General features: G+C 52.2%; 2 protein-coding genes and 1 long non-coding RNA gene across 3 annotated transcripts in view; 1 reads left to right on the top strand and 2 right to left on the bottom strand.

The window, feature by feature from the left end:
• The first annotated feature begins 3,333 nt into the window (after positions 1 to 3,333).
• On the top strand, positions 3,334 to 13,586 carry LOC126932722 (serine protease 40-like). The gene is made up of 5 exons (XM_050751823.1): positions 3,334 to 3,448; positions 4,117 to 4,303; positions 6,709 to 6,983; positions 8,984 to 9,159; positions 12,439 to 13,586. Exons 3-5 carry the CDS (start codon positions 6,785 to 6,787, stop codon positions 12,751 to 12,753), a joined length of 690 nt encoding a protein of 229 aa, XP_050607780.1. The 5' UTR covers positions 3,334 to 3,448; positions 4,117 to 4,303; positions 6,709 to 6,784; the 3' UTR covers positions 12,754 to 13,586.
• A 725-nt stretch (positions 13,587 to 14,311) lies between these two features.
• LOC126932728 (uncharacterized) lies at positions 14,312 to 23,160 on the bottom strand. Its single transcript, XR_007718290.1, has 3 exons — positions 22,800 to 23,160; positions 20,751 to 20,939; positions 14,312 to 14,652 (listed from the first exon to the last, which is right to left on the bottom strand). It is a non-coding gene; the product is annotated as an uncharacterized LOC126932728 (long non-coding RNA).
• LOC126932723 (cryptic protein-like) overlaps positions 23,135 to 23,267 on the bottom strand; it is a 33,147-nt gene continuing 33,014 nt past the window's right edge. The window contains 1 exon segment of the mRNA XM_050751824.1: positions 23,135 to 23,267. Coding sequence (XP_050607781.1) covers positions 23,217 to 23,267 — 51 coding nt within the window. The 3' untranslated portion in view covers positions 23,135 to 23,216.

The following is a 23,267-nucleotide window of genomic DNA, read 5'->3' as shown; positions in this document are numbered from 1 at the left end:
GCAGGAGGGTTAGGGAATAAGTGCAGCTGATTGGTTGGTGATGAAAATTACAGAGGTGTGGAAAATGGTCCCTGTGCACTGAGTCCACCTCTGGGTGGGACCACAGGGCCATTTGAGTCATGAGTCACAAGTTCAGGTGGGGTCAGTCTGAAAAAAGCCGGAAAAAAAAAAAAAAAATCTCAGGTTCTACAATAGTGACATTATAGGAGCAATTGGGAGAGTCACAAATCTTGTGACCTCTGGCTATATGACTCCTGAGCTGTAAGGGATTATAGAAACTATGCCTACCTTATCAGAATTCAGTCCCCTCCCATAATCCTATTCTTGTGGCCTTTCATTAATCTTACCAAAGGTGGTTTTCAGTCCCTGAGCAAGGAAGGGATTAGTTTTAGGGAGGAACTATTATTATCCTTGCTTTCAAATTAAACTATAAACTAAATTATTCTTAAAGTTAGCTTGGCTTAGCCCCAGGAATGACCAAGGACAGCTTGGAGGTCAAAAGCAAGATGGAGTCAACTATGTCAGATTTCTCTTACAGTTATAATTTGGCAAAGGCAGTTTCATGTGGCTTAGGAGATTTCTAAGCAACGCTTTGAGGTCCTACCTGGTTTCTTCTTGCTACTTATAGCAAAATGTGAAGGAAGAGGGATAAACTGAGGGAAGAACTGCTAAACCAAAAGGAATCAGGACTGGAGGGTTTCAAAAATTCTTAGCCTCTCCAGATGTCAAAAGATGCTAAAAGTCAGAGATGGTCGCTGAAACCATGGCACAGAGAAAAGTCTGACACTCTAATGTTCTGCTAAGACCCCAGAAACACCAAGAGGTCAGAATAATCAGTCCATCCAAGGGCCCTTTCAAGACATTGAGGTATAGTCACAACAGAGGGCCCCAAGGACGCTGCCATCTCAGCAGGAGGCCAGGTGGAGGAGGGACTATCTCAAAAAGATTGTGCATGTGACTTTATCTAATGAAGTGAAACTGGTGAAACACACAAGGACTATGAGGTTCTTGAGATGTTTATTTCAGCAGAACATTCCCAGCTCATCCTGACAGGGACAGGGAAAGTACCCAATGAAAGAAGGCCCCCAGAATTCCACTTGCAGGAAGCAAGGCAGTAGAACTACTTGGATGCAAACGTGCTACTTAGCATGAAAAAGGAAGGATGACCCGAGCTGAGAGCCACAGGATTTTCTCCCAGGCCTTGAAACCTAATGGAGTTTGTTCCAGAAGGATATAAAAGCTGCTATGGACTAGTCACTGCTTTTTACTGTCCATTCCCCCAACCTCCTTTTGAGCATTATGCTGTGCCCGTCTTATCACTGTATGTGCAGAATGTTGGGGTAGGAAGTTTCTTTCGTTTCATAGGTCCACAGGTCAGGAAGAATTGTGCTCAAGAGCTGTATTTAGCAGATTACAGCCGGGAACCTGATCCATATTCCATCTGAAGTATTTAAATGATGACATTGTGGATTTTGAGCTGATGAGATAATTCTATTTAGATGTAGATGATGAGATTTTGAATTTTAAGCTGAGACTCTAATGAGATTGCCAGAGGCGTTTGAACCAGAGCAACTCCATCTTGAATAGGGGCCGGTAAAAGGAGGTTGAGACCTACTGGGCTGCATTCCCAAGAGGTTAGGCTTTTTTTTTTTTTTCTTTGAGATGGAGTCTTGCAGCTCTGTTGCCCAGGCTGGAGTGCAGTGGCGCAATCTTGGCTGCAAGCTCCGCCTCCCAGGTTCACGCCATTCTCCTGCCTCAGCCTCCCAAGTAGCTGGGACTACAGGCACCTGCCACCACCCCCGGCTATGTTTTTGTATTTTTTAGTAGAGATGGGGCTTCACCTTGTTAGCCAGGATGGTCTCAATCTTCTGACTTTGTGATCCGCCCGTCTCAGCCTCCCAAAGTGCTGGGATTACAGGCGTGAGCTACCGCGCCCCGCCTTTTTTTTTTTTTTTTTTAAAAAAAAGTCTAGCTGTCACCCAGGCTGGAGTGCAGTGGTATGATCTCGGCTTGCTGCAACCTCTGCCTCCCAGGTCCAAGCTATTCTGCCTCAGCCTCCCAAGTAGCTGGGACTACAGACACCTGCCACCATGCCTTGCTAATTTTTGTATCTTTATTAGAGACGGGGTTTCACCATGTTGGCCAGGCTGGTCTGGAACTACTGATCTCAGGTGATCTGCCCACCTTGGCCTCCCAAAGTGCTGGGATTACAGGTGGGAGTCACCATGCCCGGCCCCCAGGAGGTTAGGTATTCTAAGTCACAGAATGAGATAGGAGGTAGGCAAAAGATACAAGTCATAAAGATCTTGTTAAAATAGGTTGGGGTAAAGGAGCCAGCCAATACCCACCAAAACCCAGATGGTGATGAGAGTGACTTCTGGTGGTCCTCAATGCTCATTATATGCTAGTTATAATACATTGGCATGCTCAGAGACACTCCCACCAGTGCCATGACAGTTTACCGCAAGGTCACGAAGTCACCCTATATGGTCTGAAAGAGGGAGGAACTCTCAGTTCTGGTAACTGTCCATCCCTTTCCCTGGAAACTCATGAATAATCCACCCCTTGTTTAGCATATAATCAAGAAATAACCATAAAAATGGGCAACTGCCTGTGGAGTAGCCATTCTTTTATTCCTTTACTTTCTTAAGAAACGTGCTTTCACTTTATGGACCGCCCGAATTCCTCTCTTCATGTCTGAATCAGGCCCTGTTCCGGTAACAGGATGAGGCTCTTGGTAACCTTGAGGTATGCTGAATGCATTCTGGGGATTGGGAGGGACATGCGTCACTGGAGGCCGGAGGTTGTGTTAGGCAGAGTTCTCAGATGACTCCCTGCCACCCAGCTGTTGTCTATGACCCTCCTGTTGAGTGTGGAGGGACCTGTGACTGAGACGGCACAGGCCTCTCACGACTGTGGCATGCTGGAGTTTAAGAAAAGGATATTATATTGTCCCTGGTGGGCCTGACCTAATCCCAGGGCCGGCGTCCTTGTGGAGGAGTGGGTTAAACTCGGAAATCAAGCTGGAAACGCTTGATGACATGATGTAAGCACTTGCCCTCTCACCATTACTGTGTATTTCTGCGCTTGGGCCATAGTTGCCTTCGTGTCTCCTCTGCACAGTGGAGTCCCTGGAGGGAGGGGCCCTGTGACGCTCTGGGGGTTCCCAGTGACCCCTGCCTCCCACGAGCCCGGGCTCCCCACACCCGCCCGCCTGGGATCCGGTCCCAGCACCCCGATGGCCGCGGGCGGTTTCCCGGAGCCCCGCGGTTGGCCACGCGCCGCGCTCTCCGCCCCGTTGGGGACGCCCAGGCCACCGGCCGGATGAGGGACGCGGGGGCAGAGCGCTCAGGCCGGGGCCGGCGGGGACCCTGCGCGCTGGCCGCCGCGATCCTCTGGCCGCTCCTCCTGCTGCTGCGCTTCCCGTCCACCTCGTCCCTCTCTGCAGGTGAGCGAGCGGGGGTGGTCCGGACGGAGCGAGGAGCGGAGGTCGCCTGCCTCTCGTGGCCCTGCCCTGCCGCCCGACGCGGACACCCGCCCGGAAGGCCCGGCCGGGCAGGTCTGGCTCCCGGGCCCTGGGAGGAAGGCGCCTTGGAAGGAGCGGAGAGGATGGGGCTCCCGCGCTGGCCCTGCCGGGCTGGATCTCAGGCCTCTGCAGTCCAGCGCCCCACACACCCTCATTTCCAGGATGGGGAAATGCTACTGCAGACAGGACTGTGGGCGGAGTGTCTCTGGTTCGCTTCAGTCTGGGGGCGCACTGGGCCGGGAAGGGAGGGCACAGCCGCTTAGGGGCCGCGCGGTGGAGCGGTGCATCCCTTCCGCAGCCTCTGCGCCAACACACGCGGCATGAAGCCTGGGAGAAGCCGGGCCCGGTGCTCACCCCCCAGCCCCACCGGCCGTCGCCCCTGACAGGGGGCCTTGGGCTGTGTGTTCCCGGGTCATCCAGGTGGTGCTGTCCCATGGGCCGCGTGGCTTCACCCTGAGCCTTGGACATGTCCCTCCTGTGAAGTGAGAGGAGGGGCACGGCGGCCCCGGGTCCTGTTGATCCTGACATTTGGGGGCACCAGGGGCTGGCGTCCTTCATGCAGGCACCTCATTGCTGGGCTGTCTCCACAGTGTGTGGGAAGACCAGATTCAGCGGGAATTCCTCCGGGAGGCCCACCGGGAAGATCTTCGGAGGCCAGAGGGCGGAACCTGAGCGGTGGCCATGGCAGGCCAGTCTACTCTATCTAGGCAGGCACATCTGCGGAGCTGCCCTCATCGACAGCAACTGGGTGGCCTCTGCTGCTCACTGCTTCCAAAGGTGCATCTTCCCTCAAGGCCCTGCTGTGGGAGGGCACTCGAGAGGGAAGCCTGAAGTGAGGGCGCAGCCTTTTCTTTGTAGGCTTTGTTCTGGGACAGTTTGCTGCCCCCGGGTGTCCTGCCTTTGACCCAGCAGTGCCCTGTGCCTGGAATGCTGTCCCTGCCCATCAGACTGCTCCAGTCTCCTGACCAAGTGTGTGGCAACTCCCAGGCAAAGGATCCTACCTCATCTCTCACTCTGGGGTTGGGCATCACCCCCCCCCGGCCGCCACTCCACCCCACATTGGTCAACCTGCTAAGATGGTGTGGTTGTCTCATTACACACACATGACTTTGAAACAGCTAAATGGAGCCGGGTGTGATGGGTCACACCTGTAATCCTAGTACTTCCGGAGGCTGAGGTGGGAGGATTGTATGAGTCCGGGAATTCCAGATCAGCCTGGGCAACATAGTGACACCTCATCGCTACAAAAATTACAAAATTTAGCCAGGCCTGGTGGTGTGCGCCTGTACTCCCAGCTACTCGGGAGAATCACTTGAGCCTGGGAGGCCAAGGCTGCAGTGACTGTGATCACACCATTGCACCCCACCCCAGGCGACACGATGAGACCCTGTCTGAAAATAAGTAAATAATTAAAAGTAAAAATAAATAAATAGTTAAGGCCTGTCACGGTGGCTCACACCTGTAATCCCAGCACTTTAGGAGGCCAAGGCGGGTGGATTGCTTGAGCCCAAGAGTTCAAGACCAGCCTGGGCAACATGGCAAAACTCCATCTCTACTAAAAATAAAAAATCAGCCAAATATGACGGGGCATGCCTGTGGTCCCTGCTACTGAGGAGGCTGAGGCAGGAGGATCACCTGAGCCCAGGGAGGTTGAGGCTGCAGTGAAATGTGGTTGTGCCACTGCATTCCAGCCTGGGCCACAAAGCCAGATCTTGTCTCAAAAATAAAATAAAATAGAACAAAATAAAATAAATAGCTAAATGAAAATTAATCCACTCTAATTGGGATTATCAATAAATAGAGGAAAACAGACTTTATTTCTAAAGGGAACCACCTCCAGCCCACTCTCCATCTGCTGTAAACTTTAGGAATCAAAATCCTGATGTTCCAGTCAATGTGAGCTTTGGTTTCTGCATCTTGCCCAGCTCTAGGCCATCCACACAATCTCAGTGGCCCTCGGTTTTTCTTGTGTAAGTGGTAGTGGGTGTGCAGCATCCCAGGTCACACACACTTGACACACGCTTCAGGTGATGAGACAGAGTGACAGTTCCAGGGCTTCCCAGGGCCAGGCATGCATAGTCGAGTGTCTGGCCCCTTCCAGCCAGGGCTCATTGCAGGCTGTCCAGGGAACACTTGCCGAAGGCTCCCCTACGTCCTGGCTACCCACACATGCTGGCACATTATGTCCAGCCAGGGGGGTTTTGTCACTTCTGGAGAATTATGTGCCACCGTCCCCACAGACGAGAGTGAAAGATGAAACAGACGGCCTCTGTCCCAGGAGGTGTGAGGCAGAGAGGGTCAGGAGACTGAGTTACTCCTCCAGTGCTTCCTGGGCTTGCTGTGTGCTCTGAGGGAGTCGGGGAGGATGTCAAATTCTGAGCCAGGAAGCCAGAGCTTTGGACATAGCTGGCTGTAGCATCCTCCTCAGATCCCACTCATTTATTCAGCACCCGCGGGTGCCAGGCCTCAAGTCAGGCCCATTGTGCGGTACACAGAGATGCAAGCCCCACCCTGAGGCTTCTCATCCTGTCAGGAAAGGTAGGCACAAGCCCAGGACCATGGTAGACCCTGCGCCAGACAGCGGCTCGGAGCAGGAGAGGCCCTTGGGGAGGTGGATGCAGGCATGTGGGGGGAGGAGGACCATACAGCCAGGACCTGTGGGTTGGAAAGTCACTTGTTTTCTGGAAACAAGTTCAGTTCCATGAACTCCTCCATGTGCTCCACCAATACCTGCTGAGTTCCCGTCACCAGGTGGGGCAGCCTTGGAGATGGTGGTGCACGAGGACTGGGGAGAAGGGGGTGGAGCATACTGGCTAGGGAAATAGGGTCTTCGAGAATTACTGGAGGTCATGGGGCCTCAGGAGGGTTCTGGTCAGAGCTAGGAATGAGCCAAGTCTCTTCTCTTCTGAAATGAAGGGGTGACGTAATGCACCCCCAGTGTTTTCTGCACTAAGATTCTCGACTCCTTTGAGTCTGGGGCATGCTGAGAAAGCCACAGGAATCATCCCTGGCCAAGTGTCCCGAAGGCCCCTAAGCTCTTGTCAAGACCAAAGCAGGGCTCTCTGACATGAGGAAGGGAGGAGAGAGTAACCCCAGAGTGACGGTGGGGTCTGGGTGCCTGCCAGGTGGGCAGCTGGGGTGAGGGTGCCGGCCCAGCACTCAGAGGAGCCTCCCCACAACAGGTCCACTAACCCATCTGATTACCGGATCCTACTTGGGTACAACCAGCTAAGCCATCCCACAGAGCACAGCCGGCAGATGACAGTGAACAGGATCATGGTGCACGCTGACTATAACAAGTGGCACCGCATGGGGAGTGACATCACCCTGCTGCAACTGCACCGTCCTGTGGAATTCAGCTCCCACATCCTCCCCGCCTGCCTTCCGGAACCCACCACGTCGTTGGCCCCTGACAGCTCCTGCTGGATATCTGGTTGGGGAATGGTCACCGAGGATGGTGAGCAGTGCAGTCAAGTGGCCTGAGCATCTCCCGCTTTTGGAGGCAGGCACTTGGGCTCTTTGACTCTGAGCCATTCAGGGTTCCCTGGTTCTGAATGTTACTGACTCCACCCTGACGACAAGGGCCTGCTGCGGTCTGACCTCCTCCAGGGCCTCACCAAGCGCCCTGGAGCTTCCATGGCGGTGGAAGGTGCTGGGCATCAGTAGCAAGTAAGAGTAGGCCTGCGGGTGCCGTGGCTCACGCCTGTAATCCCAGCACTTTGGGAGACCGAGGTGGGCAGATTACGAGGTCAAGAGATCAAGACCATCCTGGTCAATATGGTGAAACCCTATCTCTACTTAAAAAAAAAAAAAAAACTATATATATACACACACACACACACACACACACACACACACACACACACACATATATATATATATATACACACACACACAAAAATTAACTGGGCATGGTGGCGGGTGCCTGTAATCCCAGCTTCTGGGAAGGCTGAGGCAGGAGAATCGCTTGAACCAGGGAGGCAGAGGTTGCAGTGAGCCGAGATCGCACCACCGCACTCCAGCTGGGCAACAGAGCAAGACTCTGTCTCAAAAACAAAAAAGAGAGAGCAGGTCTGTCCTCGGCCCAGGTGTTTATGTCTGAAGAACACTCACCTCTGTGGATGTGAACCTCGCTGCTCGCCTGGCATATTTGTCATATATTTGTATATTTGTAGACTGAGAGGGAAGAAATGTTAGGTAAAGACTCCAGCAAAAGAATAAATACTTTTGATTTAGGAAAATATAGTGATGAGTGCAAAACAGTGGAATGGCAATTTGGAATTATTTGTGGAGTCATCATCTGGCAGACTATCTCAGAGGAGGCGTTTAAGACAGGCATTCCATGAGCAGGCCAGAGCTGGCCTCCCTGCCCTTGCCGCTGAATGTCAGTCACACGGCCCTAGTCATGAGAGCAGCTGGTCCTCCAAAGACAGTCTCCTGGGACTGTCGTTCTCCAACTTTTTTTTTTTTTTGAGATGGAGTCTCGCTCTTGTTGCCCAGGCTGGAGTGCAATGGCATGATCTTGGCTCATCACAACCCCCACCTCCCCGGTTCAAGCGATTCTCCTCCTCATCCTCCTGAGTAGCTAGGATTACAGGCATGAGCCACCACACCTGGCTAATTTTGTGTTTTTAGTAGAGATGGGGTATCTCCATGTTGGTCAGGCTGGTTTCGAATTCCCAGCCTCAGGTGATCCACCCGCCTCGGCCTCCCAGGGACTGTCATTCTCTAAGAATCAAGGCAGAGAAGATTCTCCAGGTGGGAGAGGAGGAGTTAGGGCCTGGGGAAGTCATCAGTTAGTTGGAGCAGCTTCCGAGCAGAGAGCCATTGACCTTGATGAGAGATCTGGGCTCCAGTCATCCTTCTCTCTCCACACACCAGCAGCCCCCAAGGACCCATGAGGCCCACACAGGGCAGGCATTGTGCAGGGGTGGGCCCCTGTCATCAGGCTTTGCCCACATGGGGACCCCAGGCCAGATCTGGGGGTGACAGCTGGAACCACAGCCCAAGTGTCCCCAGACCAGTTGCTCCTTGAGGAAGGGCATGTCTGATTTGTCACACTGCTCAAGCCTGCCCGGCACCTGCTAGGTATGCCACCAGCCGGGCTGCCACTCCAACTGCCACCCTCCCTGCCTCCAGCTCTGCCTCCTCTTAGCAGCCAGAGGGCTTGTTTTTGATGCATAAGACCCTTCTATTGTGTCCCAGTGTGCTTGGAATGACACCTCCAACACCACATCCTGGCTAGGAGGGCCCCCGCTCTGGGCCCCAAGGCGGCTGCGCCTCACCCTTCACCCCACGCCTGCTCCCTTGCAGCCACATTGGCCTCTGTCCTGGCTCGTCTTGCTGCAGGCCCTTCCCCTTTGCCTGTCCCCTCGTCTTGGTGGTGCCCTCCCTGGGTGAGCGGGCTGGGAAGGGAGGGCTTCCCTCTGGCTGCACATCTGACACCTCCTCCCACAGTCTTCCTGCCTGAGCCCTTCCAGCTTCAGGAGGCAGAGGTCGGTGTCATGGAAAATAGTGTCTGCGGATCCTTTTTCCAGCCCCAGTACCCCGGCCAGCCAAGCAGCAGTGACTACACCATCCACGAGGACATGCTGTGCGCTGGGGACCTCATAACAGGAAAGGCCATCTGCCGGGTGAGTGGGCTCAATCTCTCGCCTGTGCTGTCCCGGGCCTCTGCCACAGGGTCTCCTCTGGACCCTGCCCCAGCCCTGACTTCTTCCCGAGCCCAGCCAAGCCTGAGGTGTCAGAGCCAGGACAGAAACCCCCCAAAAGCACTGGCCCATCCGTTTTATTTGTATCTTTTAAGAAGCGTTGTTGGCCGGGTAAACAGTGGCTCACATGTGTAATCCCAGCACTTTAGGAGGCTGAGGCGGGTGGATCACCCGAGGTCAGGAGTTCGAGACCAGCCTGACCAACATGGTGAAACCCCATCTCTACTAAAAATACAAAAATCAGCCAAGCATGGTGGTGTGTGCCTATAGTCCCAGTTACTCGGGAGGCTGAGGCAGGAGAATCGCTTGAACCCGGGAGGCGGCGGTTGCAGTGAGCCGAGATCGTTCCACTGCACTCTAGCCTGGGTGATGGAGTAAGACTCCGTCTCAAAAAAAAAAAAAAAAAAACACCTTGTTGAAGCACACCATGCACAGGGAAGGGCATAAGTACAAGTGTCCTGCGGAGGAATTTTCAGAGACTGACCACTCATGTACCTGGCACCCATGGGTTTTATCCGTGCCTCATTCCTGACGCTAACCCTGCCTGCTTTCTAAAGCACCATGGCTTCATGTGGGGACTTTTAGCTGAGTGAAGCCGTATGGTATGCAAGCTTTTGCCTGGTCCGCTTAGTCAATGTTGTGTCTGTGGGCTGCATCCATCTGGTGTGCAGTCGGTATTGTTCATTTTTATTGCCGTATGCTATTCCACTGTGCAAAGACACTGCAATTTACTTATCCATTCTAGTGCGCGTGGCATTTGGGTGGTTCTCATTTGAGGTTGTTGCAAATAGAATTTCTGTGGACCTCCTGGTGTACGCGTTTCAGAGCACGCAGGTTCCCATTCTGGTTATCAGTCACCCTGGCAATGGAATTGCCTTGCCATGAGATACTCACATGTTCATCTCTCGTTGATCATCTGAGAAACTCTGCAACCTGGTTGTACCAATTTTCATTCCCACCAGCTGGTGAGTGATAGTTCAGGTTGCTGCCAGTCCTTCAAATTGTCTTGCCATTTTCGTATGAACTCTTGTGTGTGGTTTTTAATGTGCATTTCTCCAGTGACTAGTGAAGATAAGCCCTTTGTCATATGTTTATTGCCTCTTTTGTAAAGTGTCCGTGCAAGTTTTTTGCCAACTATGGGATTGTCTGCCTTTCATTTGGAATCACAGGAGCTATGTCTATTGTGGACGTGAGCCCATTATTGGATATGTTCATATATTACGAATGTCTTTTCCCACTGTGTGTAATCTTTCCATTTTATAGTGGGGGACTGAGGCCCAGAGAGGAAGTGCAGCATCCTCTCCGTCTTTTTTTTTTTTGATACAGGGCCCAGGCTGGAGTGCAGTGGCACAATCTCGGCTCACTGCAACCTCTGCCTCCCAGATTCAAGTGATTCTCCTGCCTCAGCTTCCTGAGTAACTGGGATGCATGACCATGCCCGGCTAATTTTTATATTTTTAGTAGAGATGGGGTTTCATCATCTTGGCTGGGCTGGTCTCGAACTCCTGACCTCAAGTGGTCTGCCTGCCTCAGCCTCCCAAAAGTGCTGGGATTACAGGCGTGAGCCACCGTGCCCGGCCTCCTCTCCCTCTCTTGCACCTCCCTCTTTTTCTTTCTCTCTCTTTGGTCACCCCATGGTGCAGAAACATTCTTTGATGACTCCCATCATAAAATGCCCTACAGGCACCCTCCCTGCTCCCCACAACCTCCTCCCACCCCACCCGTCCCAGCAGGGCTCACCCCAGGGTGCTTGCCTGTGCCCTCTCGCTTCCTGGGCTCTGTCCTCACCACAGCTATGCCATCAGGCATTGGTGCAGCATCCCCCATCAGACACTGCGGGCGGCCCCTCCTGCTCTCTGCTGTCCTCCTTGGAGCGGCCTCCTCAGCCTCCTGACACCCACAGCCCACTGTGTACCACTGGGCTGATTCCCTTGCCTTGCCCATTTCCTTTGACAGAGAGAAAAGGTCAGCTATGGCAAGTCCTGTCTGTTGACCATTTCCTGCCAGCCTCTGCCATCCCTTCTCCTGCAGTTGTGTCCTGATGGGGCTCAGGCCAGAACCATCCTATCAGACAGAATCTGCACCAGGTCCCCTGGGTTCCCTGCCCACTGACGAGGCTGTGGGCTGGCACAGTCAGGCCTTGCCCCTCCTTCCTGTGTTGGCTCAGAGCAGCTCTAGGATTAGAGCAGCCCTTCTGGGGTCCTTCCAGGTCGCCCCCGTCCACACACCACGTCTGTGATGTCTGTTCATGTGGAATGTCCCTCGGGGCCTCCTGGGCGCTGTCTGCACACGAAGAGGCTTGGTCTTGTTGATTGCACACATGGCAGGAGGATGCTTGTTTCCTTGGGATTCCCTTTTTGGCCTATGGGATGGGGGTGCCCTGCCCAGGATGTCAGGGACTTCCCCGTTTGGGGGCTCTGCCACACTCACAATCCCCTGCGCTCACCTGGGAGCCCCTGGCACTTGCCCTACCCCCAGGCTGGGCACAGGCAGCACCTCTTTTCCCCTCAGCACATCCCACAGCCTGGCATTTTCTGAAAAGCTCAACTAAGAAATGGAGGGAACACTAGAGACCTTAATAAGTCAAGGACAACTGGATTCGGGACTAGATTTAATCCCAGCACCTTGGGGGCCAAGGTGGGAGAATCACTTGATACCAGGAGTTCAAGATCAGCTGGTAACATGGCAAGATCTCCATCTCCATTTCAGTTTTTTAAAAAAAGCTTAAAAAAGAACAAAATACTGGTGGGATGCAGTGCTGGGCTAAGGATTCAGGCCAAGGCGCAGCCAGCCCTCCAGGCTGGGACCCAGCCACCCCGGAGACCACAGGTGGCACCTTCTCCCCACTCGGGTCAGGAGGGCTAGGCCTGGATGTCCATCTCCTAGAATCCCCCTGCTTATTCTCATGGGTCTGTGACTGCCAGCCTGAAGGCTCTGCCCAGGGTCTCCTTGGGAGCTTTGTGGAGTGGGGCTCCAGAGCCCCGTCTTCGAGATTTTGATCCAGGAGGTCTGTCCTGGGTCTGGGCTTCTAACATCGCCCAGGTGACTGATGAGCGCCACTCACTCAGACAGTGGGGACACCTGCCGCACACCTTGCTTCCCACACTTCATCCTGGAGAAGCGTAAGGCCCCCTCCTGCCCCGAACAATGCGTGTCCCTCCCTGTCTTGGTCCCCACCACCCATGTCCTCTCTGTTCTCAGGGAGACTCCGGGGGTCCCCTCGTCTGCCCGTTAAATGGCACCTGGTTCCTGATGGGGCTGTCTAGTTGGAGCCTCGACTGCCGCTCACCCATCGGCCCCAGCGTCTTCACCAGGCTCTCCTACTTCACCAACTGGATTAGCCAGAAGAAGAGGGAGAGTCCCCCTCTGGATCCTGCCTTGGCTCCTCCTCAGGAGATGCCCCCAGCCCTGGACAGCATGACCTCTCAGGGTACCGTCTATAAACCCGGGCTCTGCGCAGCCCTTCCGGCTGCTCACACCCTCCTCCTGCTGCTGATTCTGCTGGGGAGCCTGTGAAGGGCCGGGGCCCCTGGCCTCCTAACCACAAGTGTGCCCACCTCAGGCCGGCCTCCTTGCTGAGCTCTGCATGTTCCTGACGTGTTTCCATCTCTGGGCTCTCCTGTCCACCCAAGGCCACCCCTGCCCCAGGCCTGACAAAATAAAAACCACCCAAGAAGCTTCTTGCTCTGGTTTCTGGCCCACCAGAGCCATCTCCCACACTCCACTGTGTCTCCAGCTCCTCAGGGAGGGCAGGTCTCCCTCCTCCCTGGGCAGGGATATGGGAGCCAAGTCACTCTCCTTGGGGAGTTGGGTCGCGCAGACTCAGACCCCGTTCCTGTCCTCCAGGGCATGCAGTCTTCCAGAAAAATGGCGCCAGGGCCTCCCCACATGGAAGCAGCCGCCTGTCCTCCCGGAGCTAGGTGCTGTGCGCCGGTCAGGGATGAAGTCATATCTTCCAGGCACACAGGTCACAGAGGCTCTCCTCGACAGCTTGCGAGTAAACTGTGAAGGGGGCTGAGGTCTTGGGTCAGCCGTCCCAGAGTTCTGTCCCAGGGGTCAGCTCTCAGCTGACTGCCCCCTCTACTCACAGCCCTGCCCTCTCCCTGCCTCCGGAAACCCAGCCCCCACCCCTGTGGCTTGCTCCAGCTTGTAGGGGTTGCGGCTTGGCTGACCCAGGACTTGCTGGTCCAGCACTGAGCCCATAACCCAGACTCTGAGTTGCCCCTGCAAGCCTGTCTGAGTCAGGTTTGCATCCCAATGAGTCAGCAGGACTCTCGCAGGGCCTCACACCACAGCTCTCCCCCAACCCCCAACCTGAACTCACAATGAAAAGGGGGCAGCCGGCCGGGCGCGGTGGCTCACACCTGTAATCCCAGCACTTTGGGAGGCCGAGGCAGGCGGATCATGAGGTCAGGAGATTGAGACCATCTTTGCTAAAATGGTGAAACCTCATCTCTACTAAAAATACAAAAAATTAGCCGGGCTTGGTGGCGGGTGCCTGCAGTCCCAGCTGCTCAGGAGGCTGAGGCAGGAGAATCGCTTGAACCTGGGAGGTAGAGGTTGCAGTGAGCCAAGATCATGCCACTGCACTCCGGCCTGGGCGACAGAGCAAGACTCCATTTAAAAAAAAAGAATAAATGAGGGTTCTGTGAATGAGAGGCAGAGAGGCCTTGGTGGTGATCACAAGGGTGCATTGCCTTACAATAATTTATTAAGAGCTATCTTTGTTTTGGATTCTTTTCTACATATTTGCTTCATTTTATGTAAAAATAGTTTTAAATGGCCGGGCGCGGTGGTTCAAGCCTGTAATCCCAGCACTTTGGGAGGCCAAGATGGGCGGATCACGAGGTCAGGAGATCGAGACCATCCTGGCTAACACGGTGAAACCCCGTCTCTACTAAAAAATACAAAAAATTAGCCGGGCATGGTGGCAGGCGCCTGTAGTCCCAGCTACTCGGGAGGCTGAGGCAGGAGAATGACGTGAACCCGGGAGGCGGAGCTTGCAGTGAGCCGAGATCGCGCCACTGCATTCCAGCCTGGGTGACAGAGCGAGACTCCATCTCAAAAAAAAAAAAAAAAAAAAAAAAAATAGTTTCAAACAACTCGTAATTATTGTTGTATATAAAAACTTACAACATAAAATACAAAAAAATCACCAAAGCAAATTAGAAATCTATACCATTAGTAAACTAAAAACTAAATATCACCAAAGCTAATTCTAAATCTATCCCATTCGAAAACCAAATCACTAAATTAGCTGATTTGAGAGACAGGTGTTCAGGGAGGAGCTGCGTGGCAGTTGCGGTCCTTCAGCCAAGCGTCTGATTGAAGCTTCAGCTCCTCTGAGGCTCGGCCTTTGACCCTCTGGTCACGGTCAGGTCACAGTCACAGCCTTTGCAGGGTGAATCCCAGAATCTGCAACACAAATGCAGGTGCTAGAGTCACTGGGGAGGCAGAGATGTGGCTGGAGGAACCTCAGGCTGTGTGTGGCATGTCAGCCTTGGGCCCTGACATCCAGGCATCAAGGCCACAGGACGCTGAGGCCTTTTTTCGCCTCAGTGCTGAGGGTGTGGGCCGTTGCACACAGAGGCAGTTTAACCTGGGCGTTCAGCTGGGCAGCTTATAGCTGACTGGTCCCCTGGACAGTGAAACAGATGCCGAAGGAAGAGAAGTCCCCAAGACTCTGGGATGAAAATCAGAGTCCCACACACCTGGGCTGGGTGAGGAGCCGATTAGCCTCAGGTCTCGTGGAACAGGCTGGAAGAGGCAACCTTTCCTTCCACTCCTCCACTCAATACAACCATGTCATGAGATCTTCATGTTAAAGATGAATAGCTCCTGGCCAGGAGCGGTGGCTCATGCCTACAATTCCAACACTTGGGAAGGACGAGGCAGGAGGCTTGCTTGACACCTGGAGTTTGAGACAAGCCTGAGCAACACGACAAGATCTCATTGCTACAAAATATACAACTAAAAAAAGTGGCCAGGCTTGGCGGCTCATGCCCGTAATCCTAGCACTTTGGGAAGCTGAGGTGGGTGGATCATTTGAGCCCAGGAGTTGGAGACCAACTTGGCCAACATGGTGAAATCCTATCTTTACTATAATAAAAATACAGAAATTAGCCAGCCATGGTGGTGTGCGCCTGTAATCCCAGCTTCTCCGGAGCCTGAGGCAGGAGAATCCCTTGAGCCCAGGAGTCTGAGGCTGCAGTGAGGTGTGATCACGCCACTGCACTCCAGCCTGGGTGACAGAGCAAGACCCCGTCTCCTAAACAAGAAAAGTTTCCTGGAGCTCTTTTTTTGTCCCCTAATGATAATTTTTCTTTCTATAAACACAACCACCAAACTTTCAATTTTAAAAACATATGCACTGGTAAGAAAAACATAGTTCTATGATTAACAGTATGTTCCAACATGAAAATGTTACAGAAGATACTGCTTTTTAAATGTGAAAAATCGACCTATATTGATTTTTATTCATTTACAAAATTGGGAAACAGGTAAAAGGAACATAAGTAATGTCTTAGTCTGTTTGGGCTGCTATAATAAAATGCCATAGGCTGGATGGCTTGTAAAGAACAGAAATGGCCGGCCGTGGTGGCTCATGCCTGTAATCCCAGCACTTTGGGAGGCCGAACCGGCTGGATCACAAGGTCAGGAGTTCAAGACTAACTTGGCCAACATAGTGAAACCCTGTCTCTACCAACAACATAAAAATTTGCCAGGCGTGGTGGCGGCACCTGTAGTCCCAGCTACTTGGGAGGCTGAGGCAGGAGAATGGTGTGAACCCGGGAGGCAGAGCTTGCAGTGAGCCAAGACTGCGCCACTGCACTCCAGCCTGGGCGACAGAGCGAGACTCTGTCTAAAAAACGAGAAACAGAAAAACCAGAAATTTGGTTCTCACAGTTCTGGAGACGTGAAGTCTAATTTCAAGGTGCTGGCCGACTTGGTGTCTGGTGAGGACCCACTTCCATAGATTATGCCTTCTGGCTGTGTCCTCACTTGGCAAAAGGGGTGAGGGGGTCTCTGTGGGGCAAACAATTCTATTTAAACACAATGTATTTCACACATATACATGAGCCAGAAGGAAACTCAAACCAGGGGTCTGTTTGAGGTTTTGTTTTGTTTTGTTTGAATGGAGTCTCACTCTGTCGCCCAGGCTGGAGTGCAGTGGGGTCAATCTCTGCTCACTGCAACCTCCACCTTCCAGATTCAAGTGATTCTTCTGCCTCAGTCTCCTGAGTAGCTGGGATTACAGGCATGTGCCACCACACCCAGTTAATGTTTGTATTTTTAGTAGAGATGGGGTTTCACCATGTTGGTCAGTCTGGTCTTGAACTCCTGACCTCGTAATCCACCCACCTCAGCCTCCCAAAGTGCTGGGATTACAGGAGTGAGTGCCACCGCGCCTGGCCATCTGTGCTTTTATTTATTCATGTATCTGAGACAGAGTCTCATTCTGTCTCCCAGGCTGGAGTGCAGTGGTGTGATCGGGGCTCCCTGCAGCCTCTACTTCCTGGGCTCGTGATCCTCCCTCTTCAGCCTCCCGAGTAGCTGGAACCACAGGCGCACACCACAACGCCTGGCTAATTTTTTAAAACTTTTTTGTAGTAAGGAATCTCATGTTGCCAGGCTAGTCTCGAACTCCTGGGCTCAAGTGATTCCCCTGCCTTGGCCCCTCAAAATGCTGAGATTACAGGGGTGACCCACTGTGCCTGGCCTCATTTTATATTTATATTTACTCAAAATGACACCCTTGATAGGTTTCCTTGCAAAGGTGTGCAGAGCACGGCAACGGGTAGACTGGGCGGACTCAGGAGGGGAGTGGCACCTCCTCCTGCATCCCCTGCGGAGCTTTTCTCAGCCTGGGCCTCCGAGGGCAGGAAGACGGCCGTGTGCGGTCCTGACACTCCTCCCTGAAGAGCTCCTCATGTATTACAGTGTTTCTTGTTCACCACACAGGAATGGCCGGCAGGAGTGAAAGAGACAAGGCTTTCCACACGAGAAAGGCATTTCCTATTCTTGGCAACATTGTTTAAAGCCAAGTACTAGACCCCAAATGGTGAAACCTGGAGGAAGATTCCCCCAGCTCTGCCTGGTGGGCTGCTTTTCCCTGAGGCTCTCAGCAGCGCTGGGTGGATGCAGCTGCACCGGGGTCTGACTGCAGAAGGCAGGAGCCCTGTCCTGCATTGAAGCTATTGAGATCCTGGAAGGGCTGAGGTCGCCTGTAATACCAGTGGGAATGAGGGAGGGGCAGGAGTGATGCTGCAGTGGGGGAAGTTTCTTTTATTAAAAAAAATATATTGGCCGGGCGCGGTGGCTCAAGCCTGTAATCCCAGCACTTTGGGAGGCCGAGACGGGCGGATCACAAGGTCAGGAGATCGAGACCATCCTGGCTAACACGGTGAAACCCCGTCTCTACTAAAAAATACAAAAACCTAGCCGGGCGAGGTGGCGGGCGCCTGTAGTCCCAGCTACTCGGGAGGCTGAGGCAGGAGAATGGCGGGAACCCGGGAGGCGGAGCTTGCAGTGAGCTGAGATCCGGCCACTGCACTCCAGTCTGCTGGGCAACAAAGCGAGACTCTGTCTCAACAACAACAACAACAAATATATATATATATATAATTTAATTTTAACTTAAAAATTTTTGAGACAGGGTCTTGCTGTGTAGCCTGGGCTGGAATGCAGCAGTGCCATCATACTATAGTTCACCGCAGCCTCTACCTCCAGGGCTCAGTGGTCCTCCCGCCTCAGCCTCCCGAAGTGTGGGGATGACAGGGGTGAGCCACTATACCTGGCTGGAAGTTTTCATTTGATGCTAGAAGTGTCTGAGGGAGCAAAGACTCTGGGATGACTGAAGTCTCAGGCCTGGCAAGCACCCCACACAGGGAGGCTCAGGAACAAGGATTAAAATGATAATTGACGTCAAACTTGTAGTGGAGGTTTACAGTCTCTCCTAGACAGCAGAGAACGTGCCTGGGGGTTGGAATCAAGGAACCGAACTGCAGCCCCCTGGTTTCCCGTTCGCTGGCTTCGGGACCTGCTGGATTCTCCCACCTCCTCAAGCCTGGGTTTCCGCATATGTCAAACAAAGACCATAAAAGTGGCTTTTCTTTCATCGTGATCTATCACGTGCCATGAAGGAAAAATACAAAGGTCTGCCTGGAGGTGAGATTTATTATTAAATGAAGTCATTGATTCAGTGACGGATTCAGAAGCAGGGTGTGTCTGTTTAGAACCCAGCGAGCGTTTTCTGGGTGGTGATGAGATTGCCCCTAGGTTTAGTGAGGTGCCCTTGGCAGAGAGTAAACCTCAGAGGCAGCAGCAGGCTGCGGAGCACAATGCTGGGTCCGAGCAGATGCCGGTTACTCACCATCCTCGTCTCGGCTCTGGGCCGTGCCCCGCCAACGAGACAGAAAGTCACCCCACTAGCATCGCTGTAGCTTCAGCAAGGACAACCCAGGAGCAAGGCCTCAGTGACTCTTAGTCCGTGGTGGTTCTAATGGCGTGAACAGCTCTTATTTGTTTTTAATGGGTGTTTTATTGTTATTTAGGTAGGACAAGAATGCAGACATGGAAATGATGAAAAGATAGTCTGTTATATTCACAGGGCAAGAGGACAGGCCATTCCACATCACACAGGGCCACATGGAGAGGCACCAGGGTCGGTCCGGAAGCAAAGGGAGCAAGGGGAAAATGTACCAGGCAACTAGGGACAGCCCCTGTGCCCTGGAGTCTGCAGAAATGACTCACTAGCCAACCCTACACTATCTGCCCCTGCCTCCTTCCCACAGAAGTCACAGTACAGGCTCCTGCCCACGGTGCCCGCTCCCTCTGCCTCCCGGCCCACTCTGGGGCTGCCCCATGTGGCCCTGCAAGACACCCCTCCTGTTTCTAAGTGAGTACACACTTTTTCCTCCTTATCATTTCCAGGTCTGTATTTTTTTTTTTTTTTTTTTTGAGGCAGAGTCTTCCTCTGTCGCCCAGGCTGGAGTGCAGTGGCGTGATCTCCGCTCACTGCAAGCTCCGCCTCCCGGGTTCACGCCATTCTCCTCCCTCAGCCTCCCAAGTAGGTGGGACTACAGGCGTCCGCCACCACGCCCGGCTAATTTTTTGTATTTTTAGTAGAGACGGGGTTTCACTGTGTTAGCCAGGATGGTCTCAATCTCCTGACCTTGTGATCCACCCACCTCGGCCTCCCAAAGTGCTGGGATTACAGGCGTGAGCCACCACACCCGGCCAATTTTTTGGATTTTTAGTAGAGATGGGGTTTCACCGTGTTAGCCAGGATGGTCTCGATCTCCTGACCTTGTGATCCACCCGCCTTGGCCTCCCAAAGTGCTGGGATTATAGGCGTGAGCCACCACGCCCGGCCCATGTCTGCATTCTTACCTTACCTGATTAAAACGAATCTCATTTGAAAACGAACTGATTCAGCAAATAAATCACTCATGTCAACAAACTGGTAACATTCTCACATATATAGTGCCAAAGTTGAGCTGTTTCAGGTAATTAACATAATTTGTATAAGGATTAGAAATATCTCTACAGTAGATCTCATTTCAGATTTAATGTCAATAAATTTGTTGGAGAGGCCGTGAGTTAGGATGCAACTCCGTTTGTCAAATCATGGTTGCATCACAACTGTAGGTTTGGGTACAGATAGACAATCTCATAAAAATCAACAAACGCATATAGGCTCTATGGAATAAAGAGTATTGTATATTTTGTTATTACTTGTGAATTCTGTGCTATAATGTACTTTATATCAGTAAAACTTATAATAAAGTGATATCAGCCGGGCGCAGTGGCTCACGCCTGTAATCCCAGCACTTCAGGAGGCCAAGGCGGGTGGATCAAAGGTCAGGAGACCAAGACCATCCTGGCTAACACGGTGAAACCCCATCTCTACTAAAAATACAAAAAAATTAGCTGGGCGTGATAGCGGGCGCCTGTAGTCCCAGCTACTCAGGAGGCTGAGGCAGGAGAATGGCGTGAACACGGGGGGCGGAGCTTGCAGTGAGTCGAGATCGTGCCACTGCACTCCAGCCTGGGCAACAGAGTGAGACTCTGTCTCAAAAAAGAAGGAAAAGGCCGGGCGCGGTGGCTCACGCCTGTAATCCCAGCACTTTGGAAGGCCGAGGCGGGCGGATCACAAGGTCAGGAGATCGAGACCATGGTGAAACCCCGTCTCTACTAAAAATAGAAAAAAATTAGCCGGGCGCAGTGGCGGGCGCCTGTAGTCCCAGCTACTCGGGAGGCTGAGGCCGGAGAATGGCGTGAACCCGGGAGGCGGAGCTTGCAGTGAGCCGAGATTGCGCCACTGCACTCCAGCCTGGGTGACAGAGCGAGACTCCGTCTCAAAAAAAAAAAAAAAAAAAAGGAAAAAAAAAGTTATATCAGCATACTGATGCACCTTTTTTGTTTCTGGAGAGCCACTTCTTACACACTGAGCAGCACATCCTTCCCCGTGGGAGTGCTGCAGACATTTCCCAGCCCAGCTCTCCACTCACTTGGCAGCATTCGGCTTCTGGGGATCCAGCTAGCTCTGTGGCCACAAACTTCCATAGCACTGTGCCGGTTCCGAAGGGGGGTCCAGGAGCTGGCCAGATCAGTGGGAGTCGAGCAGCTGTAACTGTGAGAGACACAGCCCCTTGTTTTCCTTTCCCCATAACAGACAGTCCAAGTGAGAGGAGAAGTGCCTGTGCATAGAAAGCTTATCAAACTTAATTTTAAATACTCAAAACTGAATTCCACGGAAAAGTCACTCCCAGAAACTTTTGCTGGTGTGATGTATGGCTGTACGTGCCAGAGTGGCTTTGCAGACAACGGAAACTGGGAAAATATCCAGAGGCTGCTTCTGAATGCTCACAGCCAGAAAAGTCCATTTGGTTCTAGGCTAGAGCGGGGAAATTGTGATGTGGCTGAAAGGAACAAGAGTGACCCTCAGCCGGCAGGCATGCGCTGGGGCTCTGAAGTGAAACTCCGACATAGGAATGGGCTGAACATACCAGCCCTGTGCTGGTGTAAGTCCTTATGCATCCCCTGCATCTCCTCCCAGTACCCTGGCGAGTGGCTCCCTCGGAGAAGGCATGTGAGGACAGATTTTGCTCTTCTGGGATGTGTGGGGGATGACTGAGCCAGGGCTAAGCTGGCAAGTAAAGTGCAGCTTCTACAAACACTGCAGAATGGACACAGCTGGGGACTGCTCTGGGAAGGGAGGTGCCCTCCCTCCATCTGGGTGAGCAAACCCAGGCTGTGAACAGGCTCTTCCCAGCAAGGGGTGCTGGCAGATAGTGGCCTGGGGGATGTCTCTATTTGTCCTCCTCAACCGCAGGGGACAGATAAGATCTGGGACACATTTATATGACGCTAACAGCCATGAGCCCAGCATTGCTCTTTTCTCTCCTGAGAAGTTTCTCCTTTTTAACTGTCTCCCTGGACGCCTGGGCTGCGAAAAGAAAATGCCTTTTATCCTCAAATTCTCCTTGTCTTTTCAGGGCTAGGTAGGTAAAGGCTTTTCAATTAGTAGACAGATAAATGGTGACTCTGACTTTCTTGCCTATAATCAAGAATCATTTCACTGGAAGGATCCTTTCTAGTATTCCAGTAGAGAAATCCATACAGCCTGATTTCTAATTTTCTAATTAAAACGTATTTATACCCTAGATATTCATACTAATATTGAACAGTTCTGGTTTCCTTTTAACCACAACTGTGACCTCTCAGTTCCATTTCCTAAGTGCACCTACTGAAAATAAAGCAGTGTCTTTTTTGCCTGGCAATGTTGTAAAAAATAGGCATTCTGTAAACACAAATTTTATGAATAGCATATACATATTCATCAAGCTCTTAGGATAATTTGCAAAGTTTATCACTTGTTTATTCCTACAATAAACTGAAATAAAAGGCACTGCTCAGAATGCACTTGAAACTACCTTAAGACAACTTTGGTATAAAAAAATACATATATATATATAACATATATATGTATTTTTTTGTCACTTTGTTGCCCCAGGCTGGAGTGCAGTGCCACAATCTCGGCTCACTGCAAGCTCGGTCTCCTGGGTTCACACCATTCTCCTGCCTCAGCCTCCCGAGTACCCCGGACTACAGGCGTCCGCCACCACGCCCAGCTAATTTTTTTTCTTTTTTTTTGGATTTTTAGTGGAGATGGAGTTTCACCGTGTTAGCCAGGATGGTCTCGAGCTCCTGACCTCGCGATCCGCCCACCTCGGTCTCCCAAAGTGGTGAGATTACAGGCGTGAGCCCGGCCTCAATACATATTAATGCCTAGAAATATTTATGTCTTAAAACTTGAATATTTTTCTCATGAACCAGTGAACTCCAAGCCAGCCCTCTAATGAAGTTCTACTCTATTTTTATTTAACACTCATTTGAATGTTACGTTAAATTTGTATTTTCATAGCCACTAGTTGAAAAGACTGAAAATGCCAATAAACTCATTGACAATATAAAACGTAAAAGTAATTGTGTCACGGCAGGCTCGTGAACTACCGTGCATTTTAAAAGCTGAAGCGCTCAATGCAAGTGTCCTTTACCTGAGGTGCTCGCTCATTCCGCATGGCCAAGCCGGGCTGTGGAAGTGGCCTGAGAAGCGGCGCTGAGGAGACGGAGGAGGCTGCCTGGGGCTCTGTAGGCTGAACTCTGCCTGCCTCGCCTTGCGGTGGGTTCCGCAGCAGACGCGCCCCCCTTAAGGGAGATGTTGTGAAAGGAAGGTGCTAACTGTCGGGGGAAGGAGGCGGTGCCAGGCTTTCCGGCTCCAGCTTTGGCTCCTTCTCGCTGTTGTCCTGCTATCTCTACCTACAGGTCCCAGACGTGCTGGGGACACAAGGATCTGGATCTGGATACCAGATCCAAGGATCTGGAGCCAAAGGCGCTTTCATGAAAATGTTTATTATCCCGTAAAAATATCCACCCAGTGCTTCAGCTTACGGTAAACTAAACACACCTATTATTTACAACAGTGAAAATGAAAGGCGATGCCCAGGTCCCGGCCTTCCGCAGGG

Source organism: Macaca thibetana, chromosome 12 (genome assembly GCF_024542745.1).
Source record: "Macaca thibetana thibetana isolate TM-01 chromosome 12, ASM2454274v1, whole genome shotgun sequence".
Classification (NCBI taxonomy): domain Eukaryota; kingdom Metazoa; phylum Chordata; class Mammalia; order Primates; family Cercopithecidae; genus Macaca; species Macaca thibetana.
The sequence above is the reverse complement of the archived record's forward strand: the minus strand, read 5'-3'. Positions and strand labels throughout refer to the sequence as shown.